Source organism: Sturnira hondurensis, unplaced genomic scaffold (genome assembly GCF_014824575.4).
Source record: "Sturnira hondurensis isolate 20B ecotype Veracruz unplaced genomic scaffold, ASM1482457v3 Scaffold0023357, whole genome shotgun sequence".
Taxonomy (NCBI): Eukaryota; Metazoa; Chordata; class Mammalia; order Chiroptera; family Phyllostomidae; genus Sturnira; species Sturnira hondurensis.
In genome coordinates this window covers 10,929,159-10,956,177 of record NW_028095988.1, presented here as the reverse complement: position 1 = coordinate 10,956,177, position 27,019 = coordinate 10,929,159, and the positions used below count along the sequence as shown (strand labels likewise).

At 44.5% G+C, this 27,019-nt stretch overlaps 2 protein-coding genes across 8 annotated transcripts in view; both read right to left on the bottom strand.

The window, feature by feature from the left end:
• Positions 1 to 732: 732 nt before the first annotated feature.
• Positions 733 to 8,970, bottom strand: HAUS4 (HAUS augmin like complex subunit 4). Of its 7 annotated transcripts, none has more exons than XM_037037707.1 (10): positions 8,795 to 8,968; positions 7,043 to 7,110; positions 5,256 to 5,398; positions 5,037 to 5,168; positions 4,560 to 4,694; positions 2,912 to 3,008; positions 2,228 to 2,373; positions 1,958 to 2,088; positions 1,564 to 1,632; positions 733 to 1,204 (listed from the first exon to the last, which is right to left on the bottom strand). In XM_037037707.1, the coding sequence occupies exons 2-10, from the start codon at positions 7,095 to 7,097 to the stop codon at positions 1,021 to 1,023; spliced, it is 1,092 nt and encodes a 363-aa protein (XP_036893602.1). In that variant the 5' UTR covers positions 7,098 to 7,110; positions 8,795 to 8,968; the 3' UTR covers positions 733 to 1,020. The 7 variants fall into 7 exon arrangements, with proteins under 7 accessions (XP_036893602.1, XP_036893599.1, XP_036893600.1 ...); XM_037037704.1 differs by having other exon boundaries at positions 7,043 to 7,105; XM_037037705.1 differs by having other exon boundaries at positions 8,803 to 8,968.
• An 11,024-nt stretch (positions 8,971 to 19,994) lies between these two features.
• Positions 19,995 to 27,019, bottom strand: part of AJUBA (ajuba LIM protein) — an 18,468-nt gene continuing 11,443 nt past the window's right edge. The window contains exons 3-9 of the mRNA XM_037037700.1: positions 25,478 to 25,579; positions 23,799 to 23,866; positions 23,608 to 23,670; positions 22,741 to 22,871; positions 22,606 to 22,657; positions 21,878 to 21,946; positions 19,995 to 21,444 (exon numbers count right to left, since the gene is read on the bottom strand). Of these exons, the coding sequence (XP_036893595.1) occupies positions 21,319 to 21,444; positions 21,878 to 21,946; positions 22,606 to 22,657; positions 22,741 to 22,871; positions 23,608 to 23,670; positions 23,799 to 23,866; positions 25,478 to 25,579 (611 nt within the window). The 3' untranslated portion in view covers positions 19,995 to 21,318. The remainder of the gene's footprint in view (positions 21,445 to 21,877; positions 21,947 to 22,605; positions 22,658 to 22,740; positions 22,872 to 23,607; positions 23,671 to 23,798; positions 23,867 to 25,477; positions 25,580 to 27,019) is intronic.

Here is a 27,019-nt window from a genome sequence, read left to right as displayed (position 1 = left end):
TCTTTGGAGAAACTTGCTCTTTAGGTAACTCATTCTGTACTCTGGGCTAATCATTTACTTAAAAAAAGATTTTATTTATTTATTTTTAGAGAGGGGGAAGGGAGGGAGAAAGAGGGAGAGAAACCTTGATGTGCAAGAGATATATCCCCCGTTTCCTTATGGAGAGTTATTCTACTCCAAGTTCTGCAAGTGATTTGCTTTACCTTTTATTATGAAGGGTTAGGGTATAAGGATGGTCTTCTGCTTCTGCTCAGCCGACTTTGACACTAGCCAGGGCCCTCCCTTGGTCTATGTAGACCATGAAACTTGGTTTCTCAAAGTGATCCCCTCCCACCCTCCACTTTTGGAAAAAGAAGTGACCCTCCAACCACACCACAGGGAACCAGGCTCACAGTGGCCTGTGTCCTTTCCTGTAACAAGAACTGGATGCCTAGCTGCTTTATCGTAACACCCCCCCACTGACAACCAGTGACAGAATAGTTCCCACCTGCCTTAACATCTAACATTCCTCTGTAGATTATAGGTTTTCAAGAGCAAGCCCAGTTTTAATCTACTCTTGCTCTCTAAGAATGAAGTCCAACTCCATGTGGACAGGCTGGCACTTCTACCTCCCGCCCTTTGTGTAAGCAACTATAGGTCTGTCTGTTTGTTTACACTCAGTTCCCCTCCTTACCCTCACAGCCTTTGATACTCTGTTTCCATCTTTGCCCAAAGGAAAAATGACTAAAACTTAAGACTCAATAGTATCACTTTATTCAGGAGATAATCAAATACAATAAAGGGTTGACACTGAAAAAATAGCCGTGCATAAAATTATATAAATCAGATACACTTTGCAGAAGAGATTCAGTCATTGTAAACAGGAAGAGGAACCAGAAGGGTGCCCAAATGACTGCAGTGTTTCCACCAAGCATTCTGCATGCCCTTGAAAGACGACAGCCCCAGGCAGAGGTGCTCCTTTTAGCAGGAAGAGGAGGAGGCAGCACCAGTACACAAGCCACGCCTCCTGGCCAGCCAAGTTCAGCAGTAGGCCTTGTTGAACTCCTGGAGTGCCCAGCGCTTGTTCTCAGCTGCTTGCTTGAGTTGGGTGTACTCTTTCACCAGCCTGTCAAACTCCTCCCCAAGGACCTCATAGGTGTTTAGGACCTGTCCAGACTTCTCCATGTCCTGTTCTTGTAGATGAATGGCTGCCTCCAAACGGTCCCTAAGAGCCCAGGCACAGAAGATACAATATAAGGATCTGTCTCCTCAGAAAGTAGACAAGAATGGGAACATGTTGCCCTGGCTGGTGTAGCTCAGTGAATTGAGCGTGGGCCTGAGAACCAGACGATCGTGGTTCAATTCCCAGTCAGGGCACATGCCTGGGTTGCAGACCAGTTCCCAGCAGGGGACTCAGGAGAAGCAACCATACATTGATATTTCTCTCCTTCTCTCCTTCCTTTCCCCTCTAAAGATAAATAAAAATTAAAAAAAAAAAAGAATGGGAACATGTTAAAATGAATGAGTCTTGAGAGTGTGGGAACCAGCTCTGAAGAGCTGTACCAAACTTTCAGGAGTTCTCACCTAATGAGACGATGAACTTCCACTTTCTCAGCAGTGTAAGTGTCAGACAGAATCTTTAGCTCCTCCATCCTGACAGAGGAAAGAGAAATGTGAAGCTGAGGATCCCTGATAGAAACAGGGTTAGGAATGGGACATAGTACGTGCCCATGGTCAAAGGTGTGGACTAGGCAGTGACAAATTAAACAAGGGCACTCTGAATTCCTGAGCAGTTTACCTCATAGTCAAGTACCTATTTCAGAAAGCTTTAAAATAAATGAATCAAGAATGTTGAAAGCTTTGGGGTAATCTGAAGGCTAATAAAAATAACATTTACTGGATCCACACAAGGAGAGCGAGACAAGGGCAAGGGCTGCAGGGTGGTTTGTCCCTTAGATCCACAGGGGTCAAAACTCACCTCAGCTTAAGGATCATGGCACCGCACTTAATCTCCAAGTACTGGGCATTGATGCGGTCTAGCTCAGACTGAGTCTTCAGCCGGTGCTCTTGAAGAAGTCTCTGCAGTAAGGCGAGGCAGCGGAGAAGCACCTGAGCCCCCAGGAGGCAAGAGGAAGAGGGTGTAAAGAAAAGACAGTAGAAAAGAAAGCAAATCGGAAGTCCCTGTCTTCCCTAAAAGTGTCCAGGGGTCGGGGTGAAAGAGAAGAGGCTACCCCACCACTAGACAAACCTGGGAGTAGGCAGCACCCTTCTTCTCCAGCAGCACCAACTGCTCCTTCTGCTGACTCTTGGCATCCTGGCACTGCTGCTTCTCACTCACCAGGACCTCTGCCAGTTTCCATACCTTTGCTGCCTTCAGGGTTTCACTATCTGAATCTGGCCGAAGAGACAGAGCTCTGATTGGACAGGAAAACCCTAACTGCTATGGCCCTTTGAAGGCCATTTTTCAGTGCCCCTATCCTACTTCTAGTCCTAGAAATTCTGTCTTCTTCCAGGTTTTCTTCTAATGTCCTGTTAAAAATGGACCAGTTCTCCTAATTATGTTCTCTTCACTCTTACCTTTAATTCCACATTTGGCCCTTAATCCTTAAATTATAGAAATAAAAACATTATAAAGGAATAGGAATACCTATTAGCCTGAACTTTCCTCCATATTCCATTCTGATTCTCCTGTAAACAAACTCATCCTTTGCTGCAGCAAGAGGACACTCCAGCTTGTCACCTTACTGAATAAAAGGAGTTCTCACAAAATTCCTTATTTTTGTTCTACCAGCAAAGAAACAAACATCTCCAGTGTCTCCTATGCTTCCCAGATTCTATTCCAAATCTAAAATTCAAATACATTGTTCTCGTAAGAGCCACCCAGGAGCCCTGAGGGCCAGCTGTGAACAGAACACGGAAAGCCAGCACTCACCTGAATTGGGATCATGGTAGCAAAGCAGAGTGAAACATTTCTTCTTGAGCTGCTCCTCCACTTCAAGTGGGAGCCGGGCTCTCATCCACACAAAATCCTGCAGCCACAGAAACAAAGAGAGAGATACAAATAGGCTGTCAGAACTGGGAAGACCAGCCAGTGCATACATGAGGACAACAATCTCAATGATAACCAAAGGAAATGCATTAAGAGACATCAGGGAGATTCGTTTTCTGTTTTTTTTTTTTTTAGTTGAGACCAGAGTTCTTTTTTTTTTTTTTAAGATTTTATTTATTCATTTATCTTTAGAGGGGAAAGAGAGAGGTAGAGAAACATCAATGTATGGTTGCCTTTTGTGCGTCCCCTGCTGGTAGTTAGCCTGCAAGGAACCAGCCTGCAACCCAGGCATGTGCCCTGACTGGGAATCGAACCGCGATCGTCTGGTTCACAGGCCCGCGCTCAATCCACTGAGCTACACCAGCCAGGGCAGGGAGATTCATTTTCAAAAAAACTTTAATGCTTTTAGTAAGGATGTATATAAAAATAAAATTATCAGGGCAAATCACCAGAGCACTGTTTATAATGGCAAATGCCTAAACAGGAAGATGCATTTTTAGCCTGTCAAATTAGCAAAGAAGAATATGACTGTCAAACACATATTGATGAAGCCCTGGCTGGCGTAGCTCAGTGGATTGAGCGCGGGCCTGCGAACCACATGATCGCGGTTCCATTCCCAGTCAGGGCACATGCCTGGGTTGCAGGCCAGTTCCCAGCGGGGGACTCACGAGAGGCAACCATACATTGATATTTCTCTCATCCTCTCCTTCTCTTCCTCTCTAAAGATTAATAAATAAAATCTTTAAAACAAAAAACCCCATATTGATGAAAATGTGGGGAACCAGGGGCACTGAAGACACCTTTCGGGAAAACAGTTTGGCAATATGCACCAATATGTTCTATGTGTGGTATCCTCTGAACCAGTGACCCCACTTTGAGCACTGATACTGGGGAAATAATCATACAAGGGCAAAGACACATATATTCACATCAGTGTGGTCTCTTACAGCGAAAATGTAAAAATGTCTTTAATTTCCATCAATAAGGCTAAACAAATTCTGTTATATTCATACAATGGAATCCTTTGTTTATTTAAACCCATGATATAATAAGAATACTGAATACTATGTGCCTGGACACCATGCTGAGTACATTAGGGTTTATCATCTTATTTACATTTATTGATCAACTTGAAAAAAAGTCCAAAATATATTAAGTGAAAACAGATTAGTTCTCTGTACAAGCATGGAGGGTATAACACTATACATGTCAAGCTGAATTTCTTTTTTTATTTAATTAATTTTTTGAAAAATTTATTTATTTATTTATCGTTTTAAGAGAGAGAGAGGAAGAGAAGGAGAAAAATCTTGATTGGTTGCCTCTTGCAAGCCTCTAACCAGGGATGGGAAAGGCAACCCAGGCATGTGCCCTGACCGGGAATCAAACTGGTGACCCTTTGGTTCACAGGCTGGTGCTCAATCCACTAAGCTGCACCAACCAGGGCAACATGTACATTTTTATAAAAACAATAAAACAAAAGAAATGTTCAAATATATAGGAGCAGTTAAGCTAATATTTGTTCATCCCCAACCTCTGAGTGTGGCAGGAGCTCCAGGAGGTCTATTTTCTCCAGTCCTAGCAGTGGAGGAGTCTCCCGCTCCTGGCTAGGACCTAAGAGCTGTACTAGTCCAGTCACAAGTAGCCGCTGCTCAAGGGTCTCTTGAAACTAAGAGAGAGAATAAAAACAAGAAGAGGTTACTCTAAAATTGTTCACTCCATCTCTTCCATCCTCATGAACCTGTTCTTCACACACTGTCCAAGTCCTCAAATATGTCATCCCCTTCAGATAACTTCTCAGCTGGCAGTGCCTTCTCCTGTTGATCTTTCTCTTCAAAACGGACTGTAGTTATGTGCCACCCACCTCTCCCCCCATAACTGAAGTCCATTTATTTTTGATAAGCCATTATGTGAAGCTTCTTCTTCCCCCAGGTCATATAATTATATGAAGCCATAGTTGGCCTGCTTATTCCTGTGGCAACCAAACCCTACTTCATCTCTCCTGCCTCACCTTTTTGTCCTCAGAAGTTAAATTTGCATCTTGTATCTTCACATTGTAGTCCACAAGCAGCTCTTGAATTACTCTATGTAAAGCCTCAGACCTCAGCCATGTTGTCTTATGCAGTTGAACTTCCTTCCATGCCTAGAAAATAAAAAATATCTCAAGAAGGAACTTTTCTCTCAGAAGACTTTTCCTTCCTTCTATCATCCCTTCAACCAGGGACCTTACCTGAGCCTGTTCCTTTGCCAGGGAGAGACTTAAGCCGCTCTCGTCCACATGTTGTGAGAGACTCAACAGCAGTTTGCTGAAGTGTGGGTTCTGTAACAAGTCCTCTTCACTCAGGTTACAAGGAGGAAGCTGTTTGCTGCACACTTAATGGGATGTCCCCCATTGAGACAAAAAGCAAGTAAGATATAGACTCTTAATTTATATAAATGATCATAACTCTTAGCTTAATAGTCATTTCAAAAAAAAAACACCTAGGTTTTTGGTAGGGAAGTTTTCTAATTCTAATTAAATTAAAAAATAGAGACCTAGCTGGTGTGGCTCAATGGATTAAGTGCCGGCCTGCAAACCAAAGGTCACCAGTTCAACTCCCCGTCTAAGGCACATGCCTGGGTTGTTGGCCAGGTCCCCAGTAGGTGGTACATGAGAGGGAAACACATTGATGTTTCTCTCCCTCTCTCTCTCCCTTCACCTCTCTAAAAATAAATAAATAAAATCTTTAAAAAATTTTTTCAAAACTAAAAAAATTTTTTAAATATATATCCACAAATAGAGGCAATGCTCAAAATAACAAGCATTATATTATATACAAGCGCATTAATCAAGAATTAAGAGATGAGTCTTTAATAAAAGTAAGATCTTAGAAAATGGAAACACAGCTGAAGAGTGTGAGACAAATCGAAATCAAGAATAAGGGACCCTTTAGTAGGGATGAGCCCAGTACCCAAAATGTCTCAGTCACACAGAATAACTACAGTTCTTCAGGAAGGGGAAAAAAAACCACATGCAAAGTTCCAACTTTGGATATAATCTCTACTCTTATAAGGAAGTCTGAACATACACTCTTTAAAAATTTAACTGAGCAAATTTCTCCTTAGTGTAAACAGAGCTGAGTCACCCACCGGGACGCAGAACAACACATGCATGACAAAAAGTCAAGAACATATGGGATCCTATTGTAATTCCATATGTTCGAGGGGCTTTCTTTCCATCTCTTTTTTGATGTGCTTTCTGCTGGGGTCTTCTGTTTTATTCCTACTTACCAAACATTCAATTTCTTTGGACCATCATATCCAAAGTCCTTTTAGAGAAAGGAAAAAGAAATCTCTTTTTTTTCCTCACAAGGCAGAAGGATCAATATGAAAATGGTCAAAATATAGAAGATTCAAGTCCGTGAAGGATTCAAGACACAGAAAGGATTTGAGATATGGAAAGAATTGAACATATGGAAGGATCTGAGATTTTGGAGACAAGATGAAAAAATTTAAGACATAGGTAGGAAGAAAGCCTTTAAGGAATTTTCTGGCTACCCTTATCTTCTGAATATGTTTGCTCACACAGCATGGGAGCATCTTGAGTTTTTAGTCTACGATACAAACACACTAAACAGGAGTCAGTATAATCTGTTTTCTAATAAGACAGTGTTTGAGAATCTTCACGTATCCTAATTTCCCTAGAAACATAAGCTTCTGTGAGAAGAACAATACTGGTAAACATTATAAATCCTTTTTTTTATAGAACCTAGATAAAACCTCTCTGGATAAATCATCAAATCTCTTGCAAAAAGCCTTGGCTGGTGTGGTTCAGTAGATTGAGCACCGGCCTGTGAACCCCAGTCAGGGCCATGCCTGGGTTACGGGGCCAGGTCCCCAGTATGGGATGCTCGAGAAGCAACCACACACTGATGTTTGTCCCTCTCCTTCTCCCTCTCTTCCCCTCTGTCTAAAAATAAATAAATAAAAATCTTCAAAAAAAAAAAAAAAAAGCCTCTTGCAAATGGCTATCCTTACCTTGTTGGAGTATTTCCATTCCCTCCCCAGGTGAGCAGAAATCCCCAGATGCCATCTGATATTCTTATCTTTGGAATCAAGAGAGAGAAAATAAACAAAAAAAATGAATAAACTGGCTGGCTGCTCCAGAGGAAACTATCTTGGGTTCAAATTTCTATTGTCTACAAGCTGGGGAGGAACTTCAGGGATGCCTCTTAACAGGGAGGGAGTATATCACACATCCTGGGTCCCAAGCTCTTATACGTGTTTTATAGACAAACTGACTTATCACTAACAAAACATTTTGCATTCTAAACATGTAAATGTTTCCACTTATTATAAGCTGCCTAAAATGGAGCCTTCTTAGGCAAGAAAATTTTCTAATTCATTAGTCTAATGCAGGAGGGTGCCCCCTATCTCCACCATTATTTCTAAGCTAAAACTGAGCTGCTGCTTCCCAATCATTCAAAATCTACTCCCCCCTCAATCACTCAGTTCTTAAATTCCACAATAATTTCTTGCACATCTTTAACTTCTTTCATCTAAGACGGGTTGGTAGTTTTTGATCATTAACTCCAGAAACCCCTTCCTGGGTGACAAATCACTCCACATTTACACAACTGGTTTTCACATAACAGAATTAGGGAAGAGCGTGACAAGATGCACAGGGAGGTCATCGCCAAAACAGTAATGCAAAGGTGTAGTTAATGCAGCTGAGGCCAGGACATGGGCTATGGGTGTTTTGCCAGAACATAAAGTAAACTGAAAAGAATGACATCAACACAAAGGGGCAGTGGAGATGGGCAATTTGGGCTCTGGAGACAAATTTTTTCCCTTGACATTACTTTCTCTTTTGCTGCTCCATCCCCTCCTCTAAGTTATCAAACTCCAAAGGAAAGCTGTGCCTCCCAGAGCAGAACAGACATATAAGGTTATTATGATTTAACACTTCGTGTTCACAGAGCATTTGGTTTACTCCCTCATAACATCAAAGGAACTACTCATTTGTTTTGTAACATGGTCTAGAGTGGAACGCAGCTAAGGAGTCAGAATGCTAGACTTAATTTGCAGTTCAGCTGTTGTTAGCGAATTTGAGAGAAACGTTTTTTGTGTGTTGTGCGCCGAACTTCTTTCCACCTGCAAAACTGAGATAACGATTCCTGTCTTGGAAAGACATTAAGAATTAATAACACAACCTACTTGTTAACAAAAGCCACTACTTAGGTAAGCTCGGTGTTTTCGCAATTCTGTTTATCGTTGATCTAAGCCTGCAAATAAAAGTTCTGCAGGCAAGTTTCACACACGAAACTGAGGACCACCCTAAATTTCTAAAGAGTGCTATTGTCTCCCTAATGGAACTGCCCACTTGAATTTTTTTTTTACGGTGATTTTCTTTACCCTTTTAAATGTTACAGGGCGTGGACGACGGCGGCAAACAGGCTGCATTCTCCACCCTCTGCACTCAAACGTGTTAAAGCGCTGCTACAGCGACCCAAGTATTTCAATATTCTGACTCAGGCGTCTTTTAAATTCTTAGAGCTGTCTTTACACGCTGCACTGAACGTTAAATTGATTTTACAGGTATTTTCACAAGATGTGACCCTTATAGGGCCCGACATGAATTAAAATGCGGAGCTGGTTCTCCGGCGCCTACTTGCCTTCTGTCTTGGAAGCCGGTTTCCCAAGGCCGAGGGCGGCCTCAGACGTGGGATTGACCCTCCCAGGGCTCCTTTTCCCCCCCGCAACGCCGCCCGGAGACCCTGTGAAGCAAACCTGCATACCCAGGGGCGGCTGAAGCCCCAGGGGCAAAGCGGAGCGAGCTGGGGCGTCGACACCCGGGACCCCGCCCGCGTCCGGGCTCCGGAACTTCTCACTCCGGCCCAGCGCAGAGGTGGGGGAAACTAGGCTTCGGAGGACCGCGGGGGAAGTTCGGAGGGGAAAAAGCGGAAAGAACACGGGAAGTCGCGGGAGAGCGAAGGGGGCGGGGCCACGACCGAGGCGGGAACGGCAGGTTCCACCCCTCCCCGCGCTCACGCCCTTGGGCGCCGACGGCGGCAGAACTGGGATTCGGAGTCGGTGGTTGGAAAGTCAGTACCCGGAGGGCTTCTTAACGCTTTCTCCTGTGTACCTGTCTCACATTGAGGGCGAACATTGATAAAATGGTAGTGATTGCCAACTTCTACTGGGGGCCTCTGATGAGTCGGGCGCGGTGCGGAGCGTTTTACTTGCCTTGCTTCTCCTCATTTACAGCGTCCTACAACGTCACTATCAGACCCATTTTACTGAATGGAAACTTAAGGCGCAAAGACGTCAGGTGACTTCTTCAGGGTGGCGCTGGCCCAATGTTAAGGGTCGAAACCTGACCCAGTGGCCCTTTGAACCTTCTCAGAGCTGCCGCTCACCCCTACCTCAGAGTCTCCTCCCCCAGGCGCTGCCCAGCAACTCTGTCCCCTGGGTGGGCTTCTCCACGATCCTCCTCCAAGCGCCTCTGCCCTCTCCTTTATCTCTCACTCTTCGTTCATCTCTCTTTCTCTCTTAAATATGTGGACATTTATTGTTTGCTTAATGAGAAGTCTGGAGCTGAAGGTGCAGAGACTTCTCGACACATGCCAAACAGGAAGGAAGAAGAAAAGGCATTCTTCCTATAACAGTAAGGCAAGAAATTCTTTCCCAGAAGCACCCACCAGACGTTCCCATGTTTCATTGGCCAGACTATAGGTGACCTGCCCAGCTCTAGACCAATGAGCTGGATATCCTCCATTTGCCCCCCACCCCCAGATCCATATTTTGCCCTTTAACACCCTGGGTAGCCGGTTGGGACTACTTGTAAGGATCTCAAGGTCGCCATATTCCCTGACTGGTTTTAGCCTAGGGGTATCCCAGGAAGAGGTTGGAGGGAGAGAGACAATGATGGAGGAGGGAGACAATTTCCCTGACTTCCTCCATGGGCTTAACCTCAGGTTGCCTAGGGACTTCAACCAAAGGTTGTTGTTCCTCTCAAGGGGGTCCCCCCACCTTCTGGATGTCTTAAACCCTACCACCCACCATCTTCTTTCCAAAGCTAACTGAAATCTGTCATTAGGTGAATTATTTCAAAAATAATATTTGATGCTAAGTAAATTGCACCAAGGTATCAAGTCTCTTGCATCAGAGGAGAAGCTGATAGTCTAGCTGGCAGGGAAGGAATCTCAGTCTAGGTGTGCTAGGTGGTAGAGTTTAACCTTTTCTTTTAGTACCAGCTAGAGAATTATTCTAGCAATACACAGAATAGTGCAATCCAGTGCAGAAACTTTATATTCCTACTCATCTTGTCAGCTGTCACCTTTCATGCTTAATACTAAAGTGCTGTAATTTTCTAAGGCTTTTAAAATCATTTATGCTTCTTCAGCTCTGTAGTGCAGCATCATTAAATATCAGTCATAATGCCCCTAACAAATGGCGCTTGGGAAAAATAGGAGGCATGTTTGGATGACTCAGGGCTGATCAGGAATCTACTGAAATTTCATGTCTCATTTTGTAAAGTTTTTTAATATGGTACTACAAAGCTTTGGCCAAGAAGCTCTAAAGTATTTGGGAAATGAGAAGGTGAAGGATGCAATGGTGTATCTTAAGGTAGAAGGGTAGAGTCAAGAGTCATGGGAAGCCTTGAATAGGATCAAAGCTTCAAATGGGATTATCTGTCCCATCTCTGTCTCTGACAAACTGAGTGACCTGGAGCTTCAGGTTCCTTATCTGTCAAAAGGAGGAAATAACATACTTTTTAGCTCCTCCAATCTCCTAGTGTTGGTGTAATGATCAAATGAGATAATGGCTGAGAAAGTAACTTTGGAAAGACTATCAAAGTGAGGTGATTTAAAGCTGACACATATTAAGCACTTATTAAGTGCCTTGGGAGAGACATAAAGATAATGTATAACCCAATCCCAGATCTGAAGAGGTTCAGAATCTAGTTGAGAAGAGAAGACATGCACATGAAAGTGAATAAGCAGCAAAAAGGTGTCAAAAGAGCAGTTTAGATTATAAATACTAGAGAAATTTAGAATTCTGCAGGAATGGATTGGAAAGACTATGAAATATATCTTATCTTAGCTAGGCCTGAAAGGAGAGAAAATTTGGATCAGTTAGAATGGAGGAAACATCCGAGCAAGTGGATATGGAGACAAAGAGTCCAAGCTGCATTCTGGGTCCAAGAGGAGTCCAGACCAGCTGAAGCGCTGTATTCCATAGGCCAGTTCTGCATAAGACTAGAAAGTTGAGCCAAGACACCATCCTGGCAGTTAAAACCGAAGCAAAATACTGAAAAACGATCTTATAATCAGACACCATCTGGTGTCCTTGAGCAAGAAAAAATTGCATGAATCCGTAGAATTCATTCTCTTTCTTCCCATTCCTACTCCCCCTCCCCACATTTTTGTTCTGGCTTTAAAAAAAAGCTTTACTGAGATAGTTTGTCATACAGTATTTGAAGTATACAGTTCATTGTGTTTTGACATAATGATACATCTGTGAAACCATCACCACAACCCAGACAGTGAACATGTGCATCATGCCCTGTTTACTTTGCTCTATTGTAACTCTTCTCTCTAGTGATTTCCAACCACTGCTCTGCTTTCTCTCACTATAGATTTGTTTGTATTTTCTAGAATTTTATATAAATGGAATCTTTTGGCTCATTTCACAGCATCATTTATTTTGAGATTCATATATGTTATTGCTAGTATCAGTAACTCATTTTTTAAATTCATGTCTTTTTATTGCTGAGAAGTAGTGCAGAATCCACTTTAAAAACCTTAATTTGAAAAAAAACCACCTTAATTTGTTTGGGTTTGTGTTTAAGGAGGTGCTTCCTCCAAGATTCCAAAGTTGCCCATCTCAGTGCTTGGCATACAAAGGCACTTATTTATTGAAAGAATGAATTTCTGACCACTCCCAGAGTGCTAATATTGTGTATAGTTGTTTTTTGTTGTTGTTGTTATTGTTGTTCTGTGGAATACTTGGCCTTTATTACCTGTCTCTTCGACAGTGTTGTTCCTCTCACCTTCTGCTATGCTGTATGCAAAATACAATCACTCACTTGTTAAATGTTCTTTAATGATAAAGCCAAGAACATGCTCAAGTATTCCCAAGCTAAACTCTTGTGTGGGGTTGAGGGGGTATAAAAAGATGAATTAGGCATAACTCCAGCCCACAATCCACTACCTTCTTGAAGATGTTGCTCTTGACAAGTATTTTTAAAATATCCATGTATGTTTTTTTCTTTTCATGAATTTATTTTTTGAAAAATGTAAATGGGAATCTGAGAAAAAGTGTACTTAACCTTTCAAACTCAGACATTCCTTTGCTGCATTTTTAGAATTTCAGAGAAAAGCCCCAGCTGGTGTGGCTCAGTGGATTGAGTGCTGACCTGCAGACTGAAAGGTAGCCTGTTTGATTCCCAGTCAGGGCACTTGCCTGGGTTGCAGGCCAGGTCCCCAGTGGGGGTGTGCGAGCGGCAACCATTCTATGAATCTCTCGCACATTGAGGTTTCTCTCCCTCCCTTCCTCCCTCCCTTTTCTTCTCTCTATAAATAAATTTAAATAAATAAAATCTTTTTAAAAGGAAACAATTGCAGAGAATTGCTGAGACATTGCAGGGACTCTGTGTCCCACACTCTATCCAGGAAACAAAACAATGCTCTGAAGATAGAGATTTCAGGTGAGTATTTAGCATTCTACTTGTCAAATTAATGGAAACTTTTGAGTAGACTATGTCTTACATTGAAAACATAGGCTTAAATAACCAGTTTCAAAGGTAGGAAGTTAAAATAGCCACTGGACTGTGGAACCACACTTTAAAAAAACAAAACACCACTTCAAAACTATCTGAAGACAAGTAGCAGGAACATATGATATTTTAGACCCAGAAACTAGTTTCAGGATTTAAAAATTTCACAGGCAGTCAGGAGATTTTAGATTTTCAAGGGTGTTCACTGAAAAATAAATGTATTCAGAGTCACAGCTATTGGTAATTGAGCTAGAAAATTTCATGCCCATTGTTAAGTACATGATTTAAAGGGATAACCAAGCAGGTAGACAATATGTAATCAACCTATGACATCAAATGAAAATTTTAGAACAAATGTCCATAATGTGCCATTTTTGCAACTGCTTAACCCTTCCTAGTGGCTTCAAGGGTTGCCTGCCTGTTCGTGGAAACTTTTGTAGTACAAGCTGGAATAAGCCTGATTTTACTTTAAGACACTATTGTGAACGAGGACATAAACAAGGCTCAACAGGAAATTTTATTAATTTTTTTTTAAATCTTATTTATCTTTAGAGGAGAAAGGAAGGAGAGAAGGCGAGAAATATCAGTGTATGGTTGCCTCTCGTGCATCCACTGCTGGGAACTGGTCTGCAACCCAGGCATGTGCCCTGACTGGGAATCGAACCGCAATCGTGTGGTTCACAGGCCCGTGCTCAATCCACTGAGCTACACCAGCCAGGGCTCTCAACAGGGAATTTTAGATCTGAAACAAAAACTGAGAAGTTTAACTCCAAAAATGGGACAGGTTGAAACAATTTTTACCTAAGGAATATGAGACAGTGAAGGAAATTAATTCAGAAGACAACTAGTATCATTTTGAGAAGCTAGATATAAAACACAAGGTGTGCAGTTCTTGTTATAACAATTGAGTGTCCTGCTGTGAAGTAAGAACATGTGCCAAGCTGGTGAGTATGGATTTTAAACTGATGGTGACACTGTCTTTTTAAAGGCGAAAGAGATTTTCGCCTTTAAAAATTATATTAGAACCAGTGGTAGAAATAGACCAACCAGAGGGCATGTGGAGTTTCAGCTTGGGAAGAACATAATATTGTAAATTTTGAAACTCAGCCTATGATTAAGGTATTATGACAAAAAATAGAAACCTTAAAACCTTAAGGATGTTAGCAATTAAGTATTTATGAAAGAGAAATTTTGGTAAACTATAGTACGCAAGCATGGTAGCTAAGTAGATGAAGTATCACATCAAGGTTTCCCATGACTGTATTGCCTTATTTAAAAAACAGAACAAAACAAACCCAGGACTGGTGTGGCTCAGTTGGTTGGGTGTCCTCCTGCAAACTGCAAGGTGGCCAGTTCCATTCCTGGTCAGGACACATGCATGAGTTGCAGACCCGGGTTCCGGTTGGGGTGTGTATGAGAGGCAGCCAATCAATGTTTCCCTCTCACATTGATGTTTCTCCTTCCCCTCTCTCTAAGAATACATAAATAATTCTAAAAAAAAAATAGGCACAGATAATTCTGAAATGGATGCTTTTCTTGGTCAGTTAATTTATTGGTATCTTCAAATGATTAATAATGAGAGGATGTACAGATGGGGAGATCATTCAGTTCATCCAAACCAAGGGTTACTTACTCAGAGGCCTGTGGGATCTAGGCAGGTAAGCAATCTGTGAAGTGTACAGAAGAAGGAATGGTAGGGACTGTGGCAAACTGAGGAGAGAATACACTAAATAAAGGAGGAGCCATCTCTCTGTTCCAACCAATTGCTGCCATATGGGAATGGAAGTCTAGGGGTGACAGATATAATTATTCTAAAAACCTTAGAAACCCAGCTCTTCATATACAATACACAGATTTTTATGTGAAGTATCCTGAATTATCAATGTTGGCAACCAGTTATTTTACTTGTAATAATTTACTACAGAGGCAGTACACGTGAATTGTATAAAAATAGAAAATGCAGGCTAACAATAAAACATATTCACACCATAGGTTACCTTACTATGTATCCTTTCAGATCATTTTTCCATAAATACACAGACATTATAAAAATAAAATATGATTACCCTCTAATATATGGTTTTGGAACTAGTGTTTGTTAATGATTTTGACCTTTCTTTTTTAAATTATATTTATTTTATTGATTATGCTACTAGAGTTTTCCCAATTTTTCCCCCTTTGCCTCCCTTCACTCCACCCCCTGCTACTCCCTCAGGCAAGCCCCACACCATTGTTCATGTCCATGGGTCACGAGTATAAGTTCTGTGGCTACTCCATTTCCTATACTGTACTTTACATCCTATGGCTATTCTGCAGCTACTAATTTGTACTTCTTAACCCCCTCACCTCTTCACCCATTCCTCTCCATCCCCCTCCTATTTGGCAACCACCAAAAAGCTCTTTGTATCCATGAATAGTCTCTGTTCTTCCTGGGTTGATGGAGTCTCAGATGTGGCACCCACCTGCCGGCTCTGTGGCTCTGCCCACCTACCTGTCTGGGAGAAAGCTGTCCCCAGCTCTTGCCTTGAGGCCAGACACTTCAGTTTCTCTCTATATGCCACTGGTGACTTTCAAGATCCTGGCGCTGGAGCTTGGAGGGAATGAGTCTGAATAGTTTCTTTAAGAGGAACTGCTTGGGACTCCAGAAGTTTCTTTCACTGACTCAATCCCTGATGGTTTTTGCAACCAGAAGTTATGGAGACTTATTTTCCTGGCACTGGTACCCTGGGCTGGGAGGACTGGTGTGGGGCTGGGCCTCCTCGTTCCCAAGATATCCCTCCTGAATTTCTACCCAGCACACCTGCATGTGGGACCAGCCTGTCCCCCATCTCCACACCTTCTACCAGTCTGGACGGGTGTGGTTTCATTAATTCAGTAGTTGTCAGACTTTCATTTCACTGATTTCTGCTAATTCTGAGTGACTGTTGTTCTATAATTTAGTTGAAATTTTGATGTGATTGTGCAAGATGGCAAGCCATGTTTACATATGCCACCATCTTGATCAGAAGTCTTAATAATTTGCACCTCATCTGATCTCATCTGTTAAAAATTTTCCAATTAGCCCCAATTATCTTTTATAGCAAATTATTTAATATGAAATTCAGGACCATGCATTATATTGTTATTAATGTATTTTTCGGACTATAAGATGCACTCTCCCCCAAATTTGGGAGGAATAATGGTTGTTAATGCTGCTGTTGAGTTCTGTTTGCATTTACATTGGTGAAATATTATGTTACTTAGATTATTAAATATTTTACCACATTTTTTGCTTCATAATTTTTCCCCATTTTCCTCCTCTAAAACCTAGGCACATCTTATGGTCTAGAAAATATGGTATATACCTTAAGTATCTCTAATCTAGTAGTTTTGACTTTAAAAAATCAAACTGACTTGCTGAAGAGAGCTGGCCCAGTGTCCTACAGAATGCCTCACCATGTGGATTTGTCTAGTTGCTATCTCCCAGTGTCCTTTAGTTTGTTCTCTATCCCCAGCATTTCCTGTAAACTGCAAGTTACACCTAATAATTCTTTTGGGGGGTGGGAAGTAGCTAGAATATATACTGGGTTGGGTTATGTATTTGCCTCCCACTGGAATTGGTCTACTGGTTAGTGATACTAAGACCCATTCTAGGAAACAAGCGATAACAGTCTGATCCCTCCAACACTATTACTCTTCTGGTCTCGAGACTAACCTGATAGTGTCACACTATTGAATATTCAGTTGTCTACCAACTATTTCACCTATGGTTTTAACATCAATTAATAATCTTTGCCAGATCAATAATTTTGTTAAGTTCACAAAATGCTGTTTGTCAAATTCTATCATTCTTTATTTATTAGCTGGCATTTTCCTCTCAACTAGGGTTCAAATTAATTTTATAAAAAACAACTGCCAGTGGGCCAAACTTAATGCATTTGGCGGCAGGATTTAGCCTATGAGCCTCCACTCTCTGATCTATGATCCAAGCCAGACAAAATCTCACCCCTGTCATCTGTACCCTGCAGTATTAGGTCTTTTGTTTGTAACACTCAATTACTTTGCACTTGTGGACATGTTGCTTGTAACCTTCTGAAGGCATTTTATGTATTTGTCTCCCTGGCTAGACTGTGACCTTCTCAAAGGCAGGGACTCTCCTGCAGTATATTTCCTTTGCTTCGACTAATGTGCTTTTAAAGTTATTTTGGCTACTGCTAATTCTAATTAACAACAACAAAAAAACACTAATAAAAACCAAATGTTTTCATCACTGTTTTTTGTGTTCCCTGGCTTTCCTACTAAACTTTCCCTAAATGTGTATCATAATGAAGTGCTCATCACACTTCCAGTTTACCTTTTCTGTGGGAATGCCTGTGATGGAGTGGGAGGAGAGAGGGAAAATAGGCTTTCTATTGGTCTTCAAAAGTGTCGTCACTCAGAGTTTCTATTTCTTCATTCAGTAAAATGAGGTGACTGGGTTCTCTCTAAAGTCACAGCTGGCTTGGCTCTAAGTCTCTGGGATACATACATAAGCAGTACCTTCTGGTATATTCCTCCCCACCCACTGCGCCCTGCTTGGCAGCACCTTGGCTCCCTTCACAATCAGCAGTGTCCTTTCTAAGCCTACGTGAAATAATACCCACAGGCATAGACTTTGCCTCTGGTGACTCTCCTCCCATCACAGTCAGACTGGTCTAATCTACACATCCCAGTAAGTTTGCTCATATTTCCAAAGCCAAACCTTAGTTGTTTACAACTAGAGCCAAGTGTGGCTGTTTCAAGAGCCCTGTACCAGCAACTGTCATAGCGGAGGCCCAGTCTTAGGTCCTCTTGCTGCAAGGGAGGAGAGGACGTAAAGGGCTGAGACTGGTTGGACCTTTGTCCGTGTTGTGGAGCCTCACTGTGGGGGCTCTGAATGACCCCAGGCCAGCTCTGAGGTATGGGTCTTTCTAAAAAACAAAATGAAGTAAAAATGCTTTAGCTCGCTTGTTTTTCCAAACGCTTTTATTTCAGTTCTATTGTCTCCTTCCTCTTTTTATTCCCTTCTGCAAAGAAAGGTACAATCTCAAGGACCTCTTCCAACTGGCTTTATGTGCCTGGAATTAGCTCTTTCCCTAGAAATAAGTCTGATAGAGAAAGACAAATACCATATGATTTCACTTATACATGGAATCTAAAGTACAAAATAAATGAACAAACAAAATAGAAAAACACTGTCCTCCTCCGTGGCTGAGGACAGTCTCTAGCCTGACAATGAATGGAGTCTCACCATTTCCTGGCTTTGAGAGCTCTGGGTAGGGAAAGGGGAAACATCTCTAATGAGTAAGGCAGAGAGCCACCACCAGTCTTAGTTTTTAAGGAACTTTAAAAAAAAATCCCCACTTGAGGATATGTTTATTGATTTCAGAGGTCTGAGAGAAAAGAGAGAAATATTGATGTGAGAAACATTGATTGGCTGCTACCCATATGCACCTCAACTAGCGATCCAACCTGCAGCCTAGGTATGTGCCCTGACCCAGGTATGAGCCCTGACCTGAAATCAGACCCGCAACCTTTGGTGTACCGGACAATGCTCCAATCAACTGAGCCACTCGGCCAGGGCCCAGCCTTATTCTTGATAAACCACATTCAGGGCTTCAACAAATGGGACTAGTCAGAGCAAATAGCCAAAGTTATCTGTAAAAGCCCAATTCTTGTCCTGTGACTCTAGTGTAAAAAAGACACACAACAAATCCATAATTCTTCCATTTTCTCCCCTACCCCATCTCAGGCCTAGTGGCTGTTGATGGCAATCTGGTGGAGAGTTGCCAAACACGATCTACCTGTTGCTGTATCCTTGGCAATACCTTATTAATTTTTCACTATCAACTGTAAACATGAAATACAACTATTAAGGATGAGCTATCTCCCAGTGAGTAGGAAGAAGAGCCTGTCAGTGGTGAAGGTAGCTGGGGCTGTGATTCCACCATGGCCTGCCTTCCCTGGGTCTGTCTGTCCTCATCAGATGTTAGCACTGTTTTTCCTCAAGAATGAAAGTAGCCACAGTGGCAAGAATAGCCTTGGTGAGCACAGACCAAGAAAAGAATCAGCCAGTCAGCAGCAGATGGAGGTCAAAATCAGAGTAAGAAACAAAGGGTCAGAATGACAGAGTAGACAAGACCCCAAGAGTAAAGAAAATACTGAAGGGATGGATATAGTTACACATGCTTCTATGGATCTCCCAGGCCTGGAGCACCCTGCTGAGAAAATTTCCCAGTCACAGAATCTAATAATAATAGTTTTTGCCCTGGCTGGTGTAGCTCAGTGGTTTGAGCACAGGCCTGTGAACCAAAGGATTGCGGTTCTATTCCCAGGCAGGGCACATGCCTGGGTTGCAGGCCAGTTCCCAGCAGGGGATGCATGAGAGGCAACCACACATTGATATTTCTCTCCTCTCTCCTTCCCTTCCCCTGTAAAGATAAATAAAACATTTTAAAAAATAATAGTTTTAAGTAACTCCAGCTATAGAACAAGTGGTCTAGTATCAGCACATTTATTCCTCTGAAGTGCATTTGCCCCTCTGGTATGAACCTGAACTCCTACTCTCACTCATTTTCTCACTGAGGCCTCTTCTATGCAATTCCCAGGATGGCTGGCATAGTCATCTTAGAATAACCCCTAAATGTGTAATTTTTTTATTTTAGAGAGAAACACGGGTTTTGTTGTTCCACATATTTATGCATTCACAGCTCGCCTGTAGTAGTATGTGCCCTGACTGGGGACTGAATGTGCATCCTTGGTCTATCAGGATGATGCTCTACCCAACTGAGCCACCCAGCCAGGGCTTAAATGTGGAGTTTCTAGTCTCAGGAGTCATTATTTCCATTATGACATTCTAAGTGACCAAGAATGAAGACTAAAGAGTCAAGATTAATTATCAGATTAATTTGCCTAAAACCAATTTATCTAGACAATTAGTCTAAAATATTTATCAAATCTGCAGCATTCTCAACAGGACTTAGCAGATTCACCCCTCCCCTTTACATTACCGTTGTCTTATAACCTTGAATTGTGAGTCATCTGAATATGCCACATGCCTGTTCATTTGTTTAGAATATATTGGCATTTTAACAGCATGGATATGGAAGTTAGACCAAAGCATAAAATCATATTGAGCTTTGTTACATTTTTCAAGGTATCTAATTTGTAAAGGAATATTGGATTAAGAAACACAGAAAATGATACACAAAATGTCTGTACCAATTATATTTATTACTAGAAACTTGAAGCTTTTTTAAAAAAGTGTTTGAAAAGTAGGTAACATAGAGACAGATACCCATAAAGGTAGCAAGAAGCAATTTTATCATTTACATATTGCTGCAAATTTGATAAATTGATGTTGCTGATAATTCAGTACTCTTGGATGAAGAGATATAAACCTTTGAAAGACTCAAAGCATGACAAAAAAGAATAGAACACCTAAAAGGCTAAACAAACAAACAACCCAAAAGGGATTTGAACTTTTGGCAAAAGTGGTTGAAAATTTAAACACACAGGTTTTCAATGAATTGATTTTAAGAGATGTAGCTCTAGGTGAACCAATTTCCCCCAAATTGACTAGAACCAAGTCAAAGCGTTTGGGCCCCCTGGCTCCCCAGAACCCCCGAGTTTGGGAATGGCAGTAGGTACAACCCTGGATCCCTCTGAACGGTGGCAGCTCTGGAGCAGTGAGCTACTGCTGGGCAACCAAGTGTAAGAGCGACCTGAGAAGAAGGGAAGTGAGTAGGCGTGTGGGAGAATATGCCCACGGGTGCATATACTGGGGGAAGGGCTCAGTGCACTTACACCTAGGGAGCGTGGATAGCCTGAAGCTTCCTAAACATCTCCCCCAGCAACCTCACACCCAGAGACCCACTCATTACCTCCTCCCCCAGCTGAGAAGAGGAACCAAGAACAGGCACCCCAGGCCCACGTGAGTCCCTGAGAAACAGGCAACACAGGCAGCAGGCCCACCTGGAGCTGGTCTCCATTCCCAACAGAGAGGTGGGCAGCTTAGTCCCTGGAGAGAAGGTGGCCAAGAAATAACTCATTAACAAGGCCCTTTCATGTAGATACAGAAATAAGATACTGTGGTGTGGTAAGAACCTGGCTGATTCCACATCTGACCCCACGTGTGGGGCACAAAACAGTCAGGAGCTCCCATGATGTCCTTTCTTCCTATAATCCAGAACCAGAACACTGCTTGATTTATGCACAGATGTACACTGAAGATCAGACTAGAATCAGACCTTTAGAGTACACTGGAACCTGCCTGTGTGTGCCTAAGTATATGGTACAGCATAGGTTGCACATGTGGAAAGAAGGTCAGTCACCCCAACAATGGTAACTGGAAGGTTCCTCCTCCACAATCCATTTGGAATGTCATGATCTTTGGGTCTCTGGCCCTTGGGGCCCTCCCCAAGGGACTCTTCTGCCAGGCCTGCAAAGTACATCCTTTGCCTCATATGGCCTCAGGGGGGTCCACTGGCCAGAGGAATTTGTCAACGGTGGTGATGGCAGCAGCAGTGACTGCAGCTCAGATATAGTTGGCAGGGAGCTGTCGAGCATTGAGTCGCTGCATGTGACAGCTGTGGCAGAGCAAGTGCCCATCCAGAGGGAAGCAGCAGCAGCCTTCCTCATCACTCAGCTGCATCCGGCAGTCCTAGGGAAAGAGGACATCTAGTTGACCTCAGCTCAGGCACCTTGGAAGTCTGCCATGCTCAACACCAGACTTCTAATGACTAGGAGAAAAAGGGTGAGTAGGAACAGACTCCCAGAATAGAAACCAGAGCAAATACCTCAGCTGGACACCAGGTGTCGCTGTTATAGTAGAAATAATAAGGCTCCATTTCCAGAGGATACCAGGAGCCCTATATAGTTTTAGGAGTCTTGACTTCGGAGAAGCCAGATTCAGAAAGGACTAAACAACTAGGACCAGACAGACTGACTGGAGGATGAGAAAGAGACTGGAGAGGTCAGAGCACCTTCCTAGTGTTCCATGCTCTATACTCTCCTACACTCAAGTCCTAGATGACTTGACTTCATGGGTAACCAATACCAATTCTCCCCCAGGAGCTCTGGCCCCCAACACTCACCTCACAGTGATAGCACTCAAAGTGATAATCGCGGTCCATGGATATCACCCTCACAATGTCCTCACAGCCCTGAAATAATGCAGACCCCCACGGGGATGAGAGCAGTATGACAACCCCAACTCCACCCTCCCCCGTACCGCCCCCCCCCCCAATTGGAAGACCATAAAAAGGTCTCCAGAGCCTCTCTGCAACCCTCTGTAGCTTTCAGGTGGCACATGCAAGTCCTACTAAAACTTCCCCCTCCCTTTTTTGGCCTCAGGGGGCTTGGCCTTCCGTACCTCTCCCAACTATAGAAGTAAAAGGAAGGGAAAGGGGTAGGGTAAGCTGAGGACAAGGAGATCCAATAGGGTCTGGTTCCTCATTGGGCGAGGCATGCCCTTAGCACACCCAGCATAAATCATTTCTAACCCCTTCCTACCAGCCCTGAGGGTTCTTCCCACCTTTTTCCAGCCCCTACATCTGGGATCTGGTGACCTTGACCTCAAAGAAAGTCTCTTCCTTCGGACTGGGAGAGAAGAGACAGAGCCCAGGCCCAGTGAGGCTGCCAGACATGTCCAGGCACGGATGTTAGGGTCAGGATAGTGACCCTGAGAGCAGAGTCACACGGGAATCTTCACAGAGTACATTCCTCAGCCCCACTGTATCCCGAGGGAGGCCAGGCAGCATGTCCCCATCCCTTCCCCAGAGGCAGCAGCACTGGTGGCCCTGCAGAACCCAGACATACTGACCTCTGAGGGGAGGATGGGTTGGCCACAGGCCGCACATTTAGGAGCATAATTTCTGAAAGAGAGAGGGTGGAGATGAGCTGAGATTCAGAAGTCCCTGAGCCCTGTTCCACACCATACCCCAAGGGGTGGACTCACTTGTGGTAGTCGGTAACACAGTACACCTGGTTGGAGAAGTCCACAGTAAAGGGGATGCCATCCAAGCACTTGTTGCACACGATGCATCGGAAGCAGCCTGGGTGATAGGACTTCCCCATTGCCTGTAGGATCTGGCCCATGGAGTGGGAAGAGAATCAGTCTCCCTCCAGTCCCAGCTCCCCAGCTACCCATGATGTTCCCTGTTGCTCCCACAAAACTCACCCGACCCCCTGCTATCCTCCCAGAACAATGCTATGACATCTGAGGCAACCAAGGAGTCTTAAAGGGGAGGCAGAAACCCTGGAGGTTTTAGAGAGGACCCAGCCTAGTGGGTCTCAGCCCTAGCTGCATAACAGAATCATCCAGGGAGCTTTTAAAAACCACCAGAGCCTGGATCCCACCCCAGAAATATTATCCAGGTGTGTTCACCACAGGCTCTGCTGATGATCCAGGCACCAATATTTTTCTTTACACCTTCTCAGGTGATCTGCTAGGCTGCCAGGGCTGAGCACCACTGGTCCAATTCAATCACTCTTACAGAAAAGAAAACTGAGTCCCAACTGATTCTAGCCAGTAGCAGAAAGGAGATTAAGACCCGGAACCCCATATTCCTAGCTCAGCTGGAGGGCCAGACTGTGCCTGCAGAATTAAGGAGAGGTCAGATCACACAGGACTAGGGACAGCAGGATTAGGAGTCCAGACTTGATCTCAGAGGCAGAGAGAAGCCACTGTAAACAGCTGCTCTGGGGAAGAATGGATGAAAGTGACTCTGGTGGAGCGTGCTGCCCCGCCTTTTCCCATTACTCCTTTAGTCCCTGACTCTACCCCTCAACCCTACAGAGTCTCTGCTGAAAATGTTTTGCTTACCTTCTCCAAAATCAAATGACCACAGACACAGCACTTCTCAGCTGCCTCCTGAAACCCTGAAAACTAGAGACCAAGGGAGGATGTTACAAGCTGAGATTGACCTGATGGTTGGAATCTTAATGGGCTATAAAAATGAAGGTGCCAGTGTGGGAGTCAATGCTAAGCCCAGGGAGGGGATCCCTCTCACTCACCAGATAATCTTCCTCACAGTACACAGAGCCATTGACGCTGTAGAAAGCCTTGCAGCGCAAAGTTCTCCCTAGAAGCAGCAGAGAAGGGGCTGGAGCCTATCCTGGTATCCAGGAACAGGGTGCTCTCCAGTGTTGTGTGATGTATTTAAATCCTCCCAACTGCTGTCTGCCCTCTCTGCCCCCACACACAAAAAACCCATCTGATGCAATTCCAATCTGCTTTAGCCTCATTTTTGCCAGTCTCCCCTCTTCTCTGCTCACTGCTCCTCTAGCTCCTGCCTTCCTCTCCAGCACCCGGTGCACAAGGAGCCACTTGGGAAAGCAAAGCCAACCACAGGCTGAGTACATGGTTAAAGGAGCTGTGAAGAAGGTGGAGTACAATGTACAGAGAGATGATCACAATCACTCTGCCATAGGCCTTGCCCTCTGGGACCTCACAACTAGGAGCAGAGCCTCTGCCTAGGCATAGCTATCCTGCTCTGCAAGCCTGATCTGTCGCCCTCCAGGGACAGGCTCTACAGAGGTCAGGACTTATTGGAGTTACTGCTGAGGACAAAGTGCTTTGTATGGGAGCAAAGTTGGTTGCCTTTCCTGCTGCACTAGGCTGCTTCCCCAAGCATAGAGGGACTAAGAGGTTCCAGGGTCAGAGGCAGCTCAGGATCTTCTATGAGCAGAAAAGGCAGGACCATTTCCCAGGTAACCAACACCTAGGCACTACACCAGGGCACCTACATTGTCAGGAATGGGGAGGAGTGAGACCAGGGGGGAGAATGGGTCTTTCTCCCACCTCTGCCCTCTTCTCATCAAAATCTCCACTCCCAGCTCTGCCCAGTGGTTAGAAAAGCTGACTTAGAAACTTATGAGACACAGGGGAGTAGAGAGGGAGAGAGATACCTGGAAGAGGCCCTATAAACAGAAGGACAGACAGATAGATGAACCTAAAAAGAACCAGGCAGAGGCTGGTGGGTGGGGGTGGAGGGTGAGAGAAAAGCTGAGCACTGGAGTCAGACAGGCAGAGATAGGAGATTAAGGGTTTAGCAAAGGAATCAGAGTGGGTAAGCAGTGGGGAGGAGGTAATGAGGGACGTGAGAGAAGGGCTGGGGCGTTAGGGCCACTGGGAGCAGGTCCCCTCCCCCTGCCTCGGGCCTCCTGAGTTAACAGCAGGCATTCCTGGAGCGTGATGTCATCAGCTTGGCATGGCCCGGTGGCCTGCACTCTAGCGAGGTGGCTGAACTCTGACCAGCCAAGAGAAAACCCCCCTCGCTGCCCCCCACAGTCCCCCACTCCCCCCAGCGCCCCCCCCCACCCTTCCCACATTCCAATCTTTCACTGTCGCCCCAGGCAACTGGGCTGCCCAAGTCCAAACCCCACTAAGGAGAGGTGGGAGTCCAGGCCGGGCACGTAGGAAGGCAGAAGAGGAAGGAACAGAGGGGAGGAAAGAGTCTGAAAAGAGGGAAGACTTATTTCAGAAAGCAGACCCAAAATGGGGGTGGGAGAACCAGGTAGAGACAGAAAAGGGAAGCAAGAGAGAAGGTGGGGCAATCGTAGCTGCTCTGAGAGCAAGCGAAGGGGCACAAGTTCTGCTCCTGCTTCCCATGGCACTAGTGACTGTGTATGTGTGGGAAGTGCTTGAGGCCTCGGTCCCGGTCCAGGTGTCCAGGTCTGGGGGCAGCACTCACCACAGGAGCAGCAGACAAAGCACTGGGTGTGGTAGAGGCTGTCCAGGGCCTGGCAGGCGTTGCTTTGCCCATAGATGCCTTTGTTGCACTTGATACAGGTGCCTGAGGGGAGAAATGTTGTCAGCAACATACCTCACCCCACCGCCCTGCTCAAAACCAGGAATTCCTGCTCTTTCCTAATTGTGCCAGAGGACCACCAGTCGGAGCCTCCCTTTGATGGGCTCCCTTCTGGGGAAACTGGATAGTGAGAAATGGAATGCAGCAAGGTCTTGCCTGAGCAGATCCATTCTTATTCACTGATTAATCAACAGATATTTTCTGAGCATCTATTTGTGCCTAGCAAAATATTGTGCTCAACACTGTGAAAACTGGAGTAAAGTCAAAGATAATGCTTTGACTTTTCTATTGCTTTCTAATGCTTACTTTCTATTGGGGAGAAAAGGCTAAAGAGGCTAAGTATAATCCCTCTTGCACTGGTGGGACAAATAGTTGGAGATGCCAGTCCATACAGGCCCAGCAGCAGACTCAAAAAAAAAAAAACCTCCCCAGAGAAAGCAGGCCAGGCCCAAAAAGACTCTCTGGGACCTGTTTCCCCAATGTATGAAATGAGCTGGTATTTAGCTACAGAATGACTTCTCACTGCTCCAAACCTCCAGGCTTCCAAGAATGGAAAAGGAAGGATTTGGCTCAGCAGTGAGTCCCATGCAGAGGGCACCATGTGAGCATGACTCCTGGAGGGAGGTGGCTGCTGAGAATGCAGGATGTGTTCCCAAGGGGGTTGCATGGGAAGAGGGGGAAGGGTGGCAGAACCCCTAATGTCTGTCATCTATCATGAGAGGGACAGAGCTGAACTGCTTTTCCCCAACATCCCCCCTAAAATACATACATCTGGCTCTGGCACCCGCCTTTCCTGGGTGTGTTCTTCCCTCCCTCCACTCCCCAATTCCAGGCCCATGAGTGAGGGTGAGGGCCTGTCTTTGGGGAGCAGATCCCAACGGGCCTGCCTCACCCCACCCCACCTCTACGCCTCGGCACACTGCCACACTCCTTGCCTGTTGGGGCCCATCCCAGACTTTGCCCAGGGGCTTGGGAGCCCGTGCAGCAGCTGCAGCAACTGATGGGCCCAGGCCTGTCCTGCTCCCACCCTCCGGCAGCTGGGCAAAGCTGTAGCCAAGGAAGAGGGCCCCTACTAAGGGCAGGAGTAGGAGGGTACAGTTAGGCTGGGGGTTCTGTCAGAGGAGAGGCGTGATCTACAACATGATCTCCAGGGAGAAGAGGCCCCTACCTCTGGGGTCAAAACGTGGTCTCCCCTGTGGAAATGAAGCTCTGCCCCAACACTGCCATGCCAGGGGCACAGTCAAAGTCACTTCTTTGCAAAGACTTGGGTGTTATGGGAAGACAAGAGCAAACTGCTCAGGCATGTCCACCTCACTTCCTCTAACTCAGGATATCCACACCTAGGTTCTTCCTGCCATTTTATCGCACCCTCTCTGAGTTTTTTCCTTTTGGCTCTGATGGCTTAGCCAAAGAAACTTCTTTCCA

Bases quoted from the DNA above. Each gene is read 5' to 3' on its own strand.
- HAUS4 (XM_037037707.1), bottom strand. From the start codon at position 7,097: ATGGCATCTGGGGATTTCTGCTCACCTGGGGAGGGAATGGAAATACTC. The intron at 5,169-5,255 runs GTAAGGTCCCTG...TTTATTTTCTAG, and splicing joins TGGCAAAGGAACAGGCTCAG to GCATGGAAGGAAGTTCAACT. The intron at 1,205-1,563 runs GTGAGAACTCCT...CTGGGCTCTTAG, and splicing joins GAAGTTCATCGTCTCATTAG to GGACCGTTTGGAGGCAGCCA.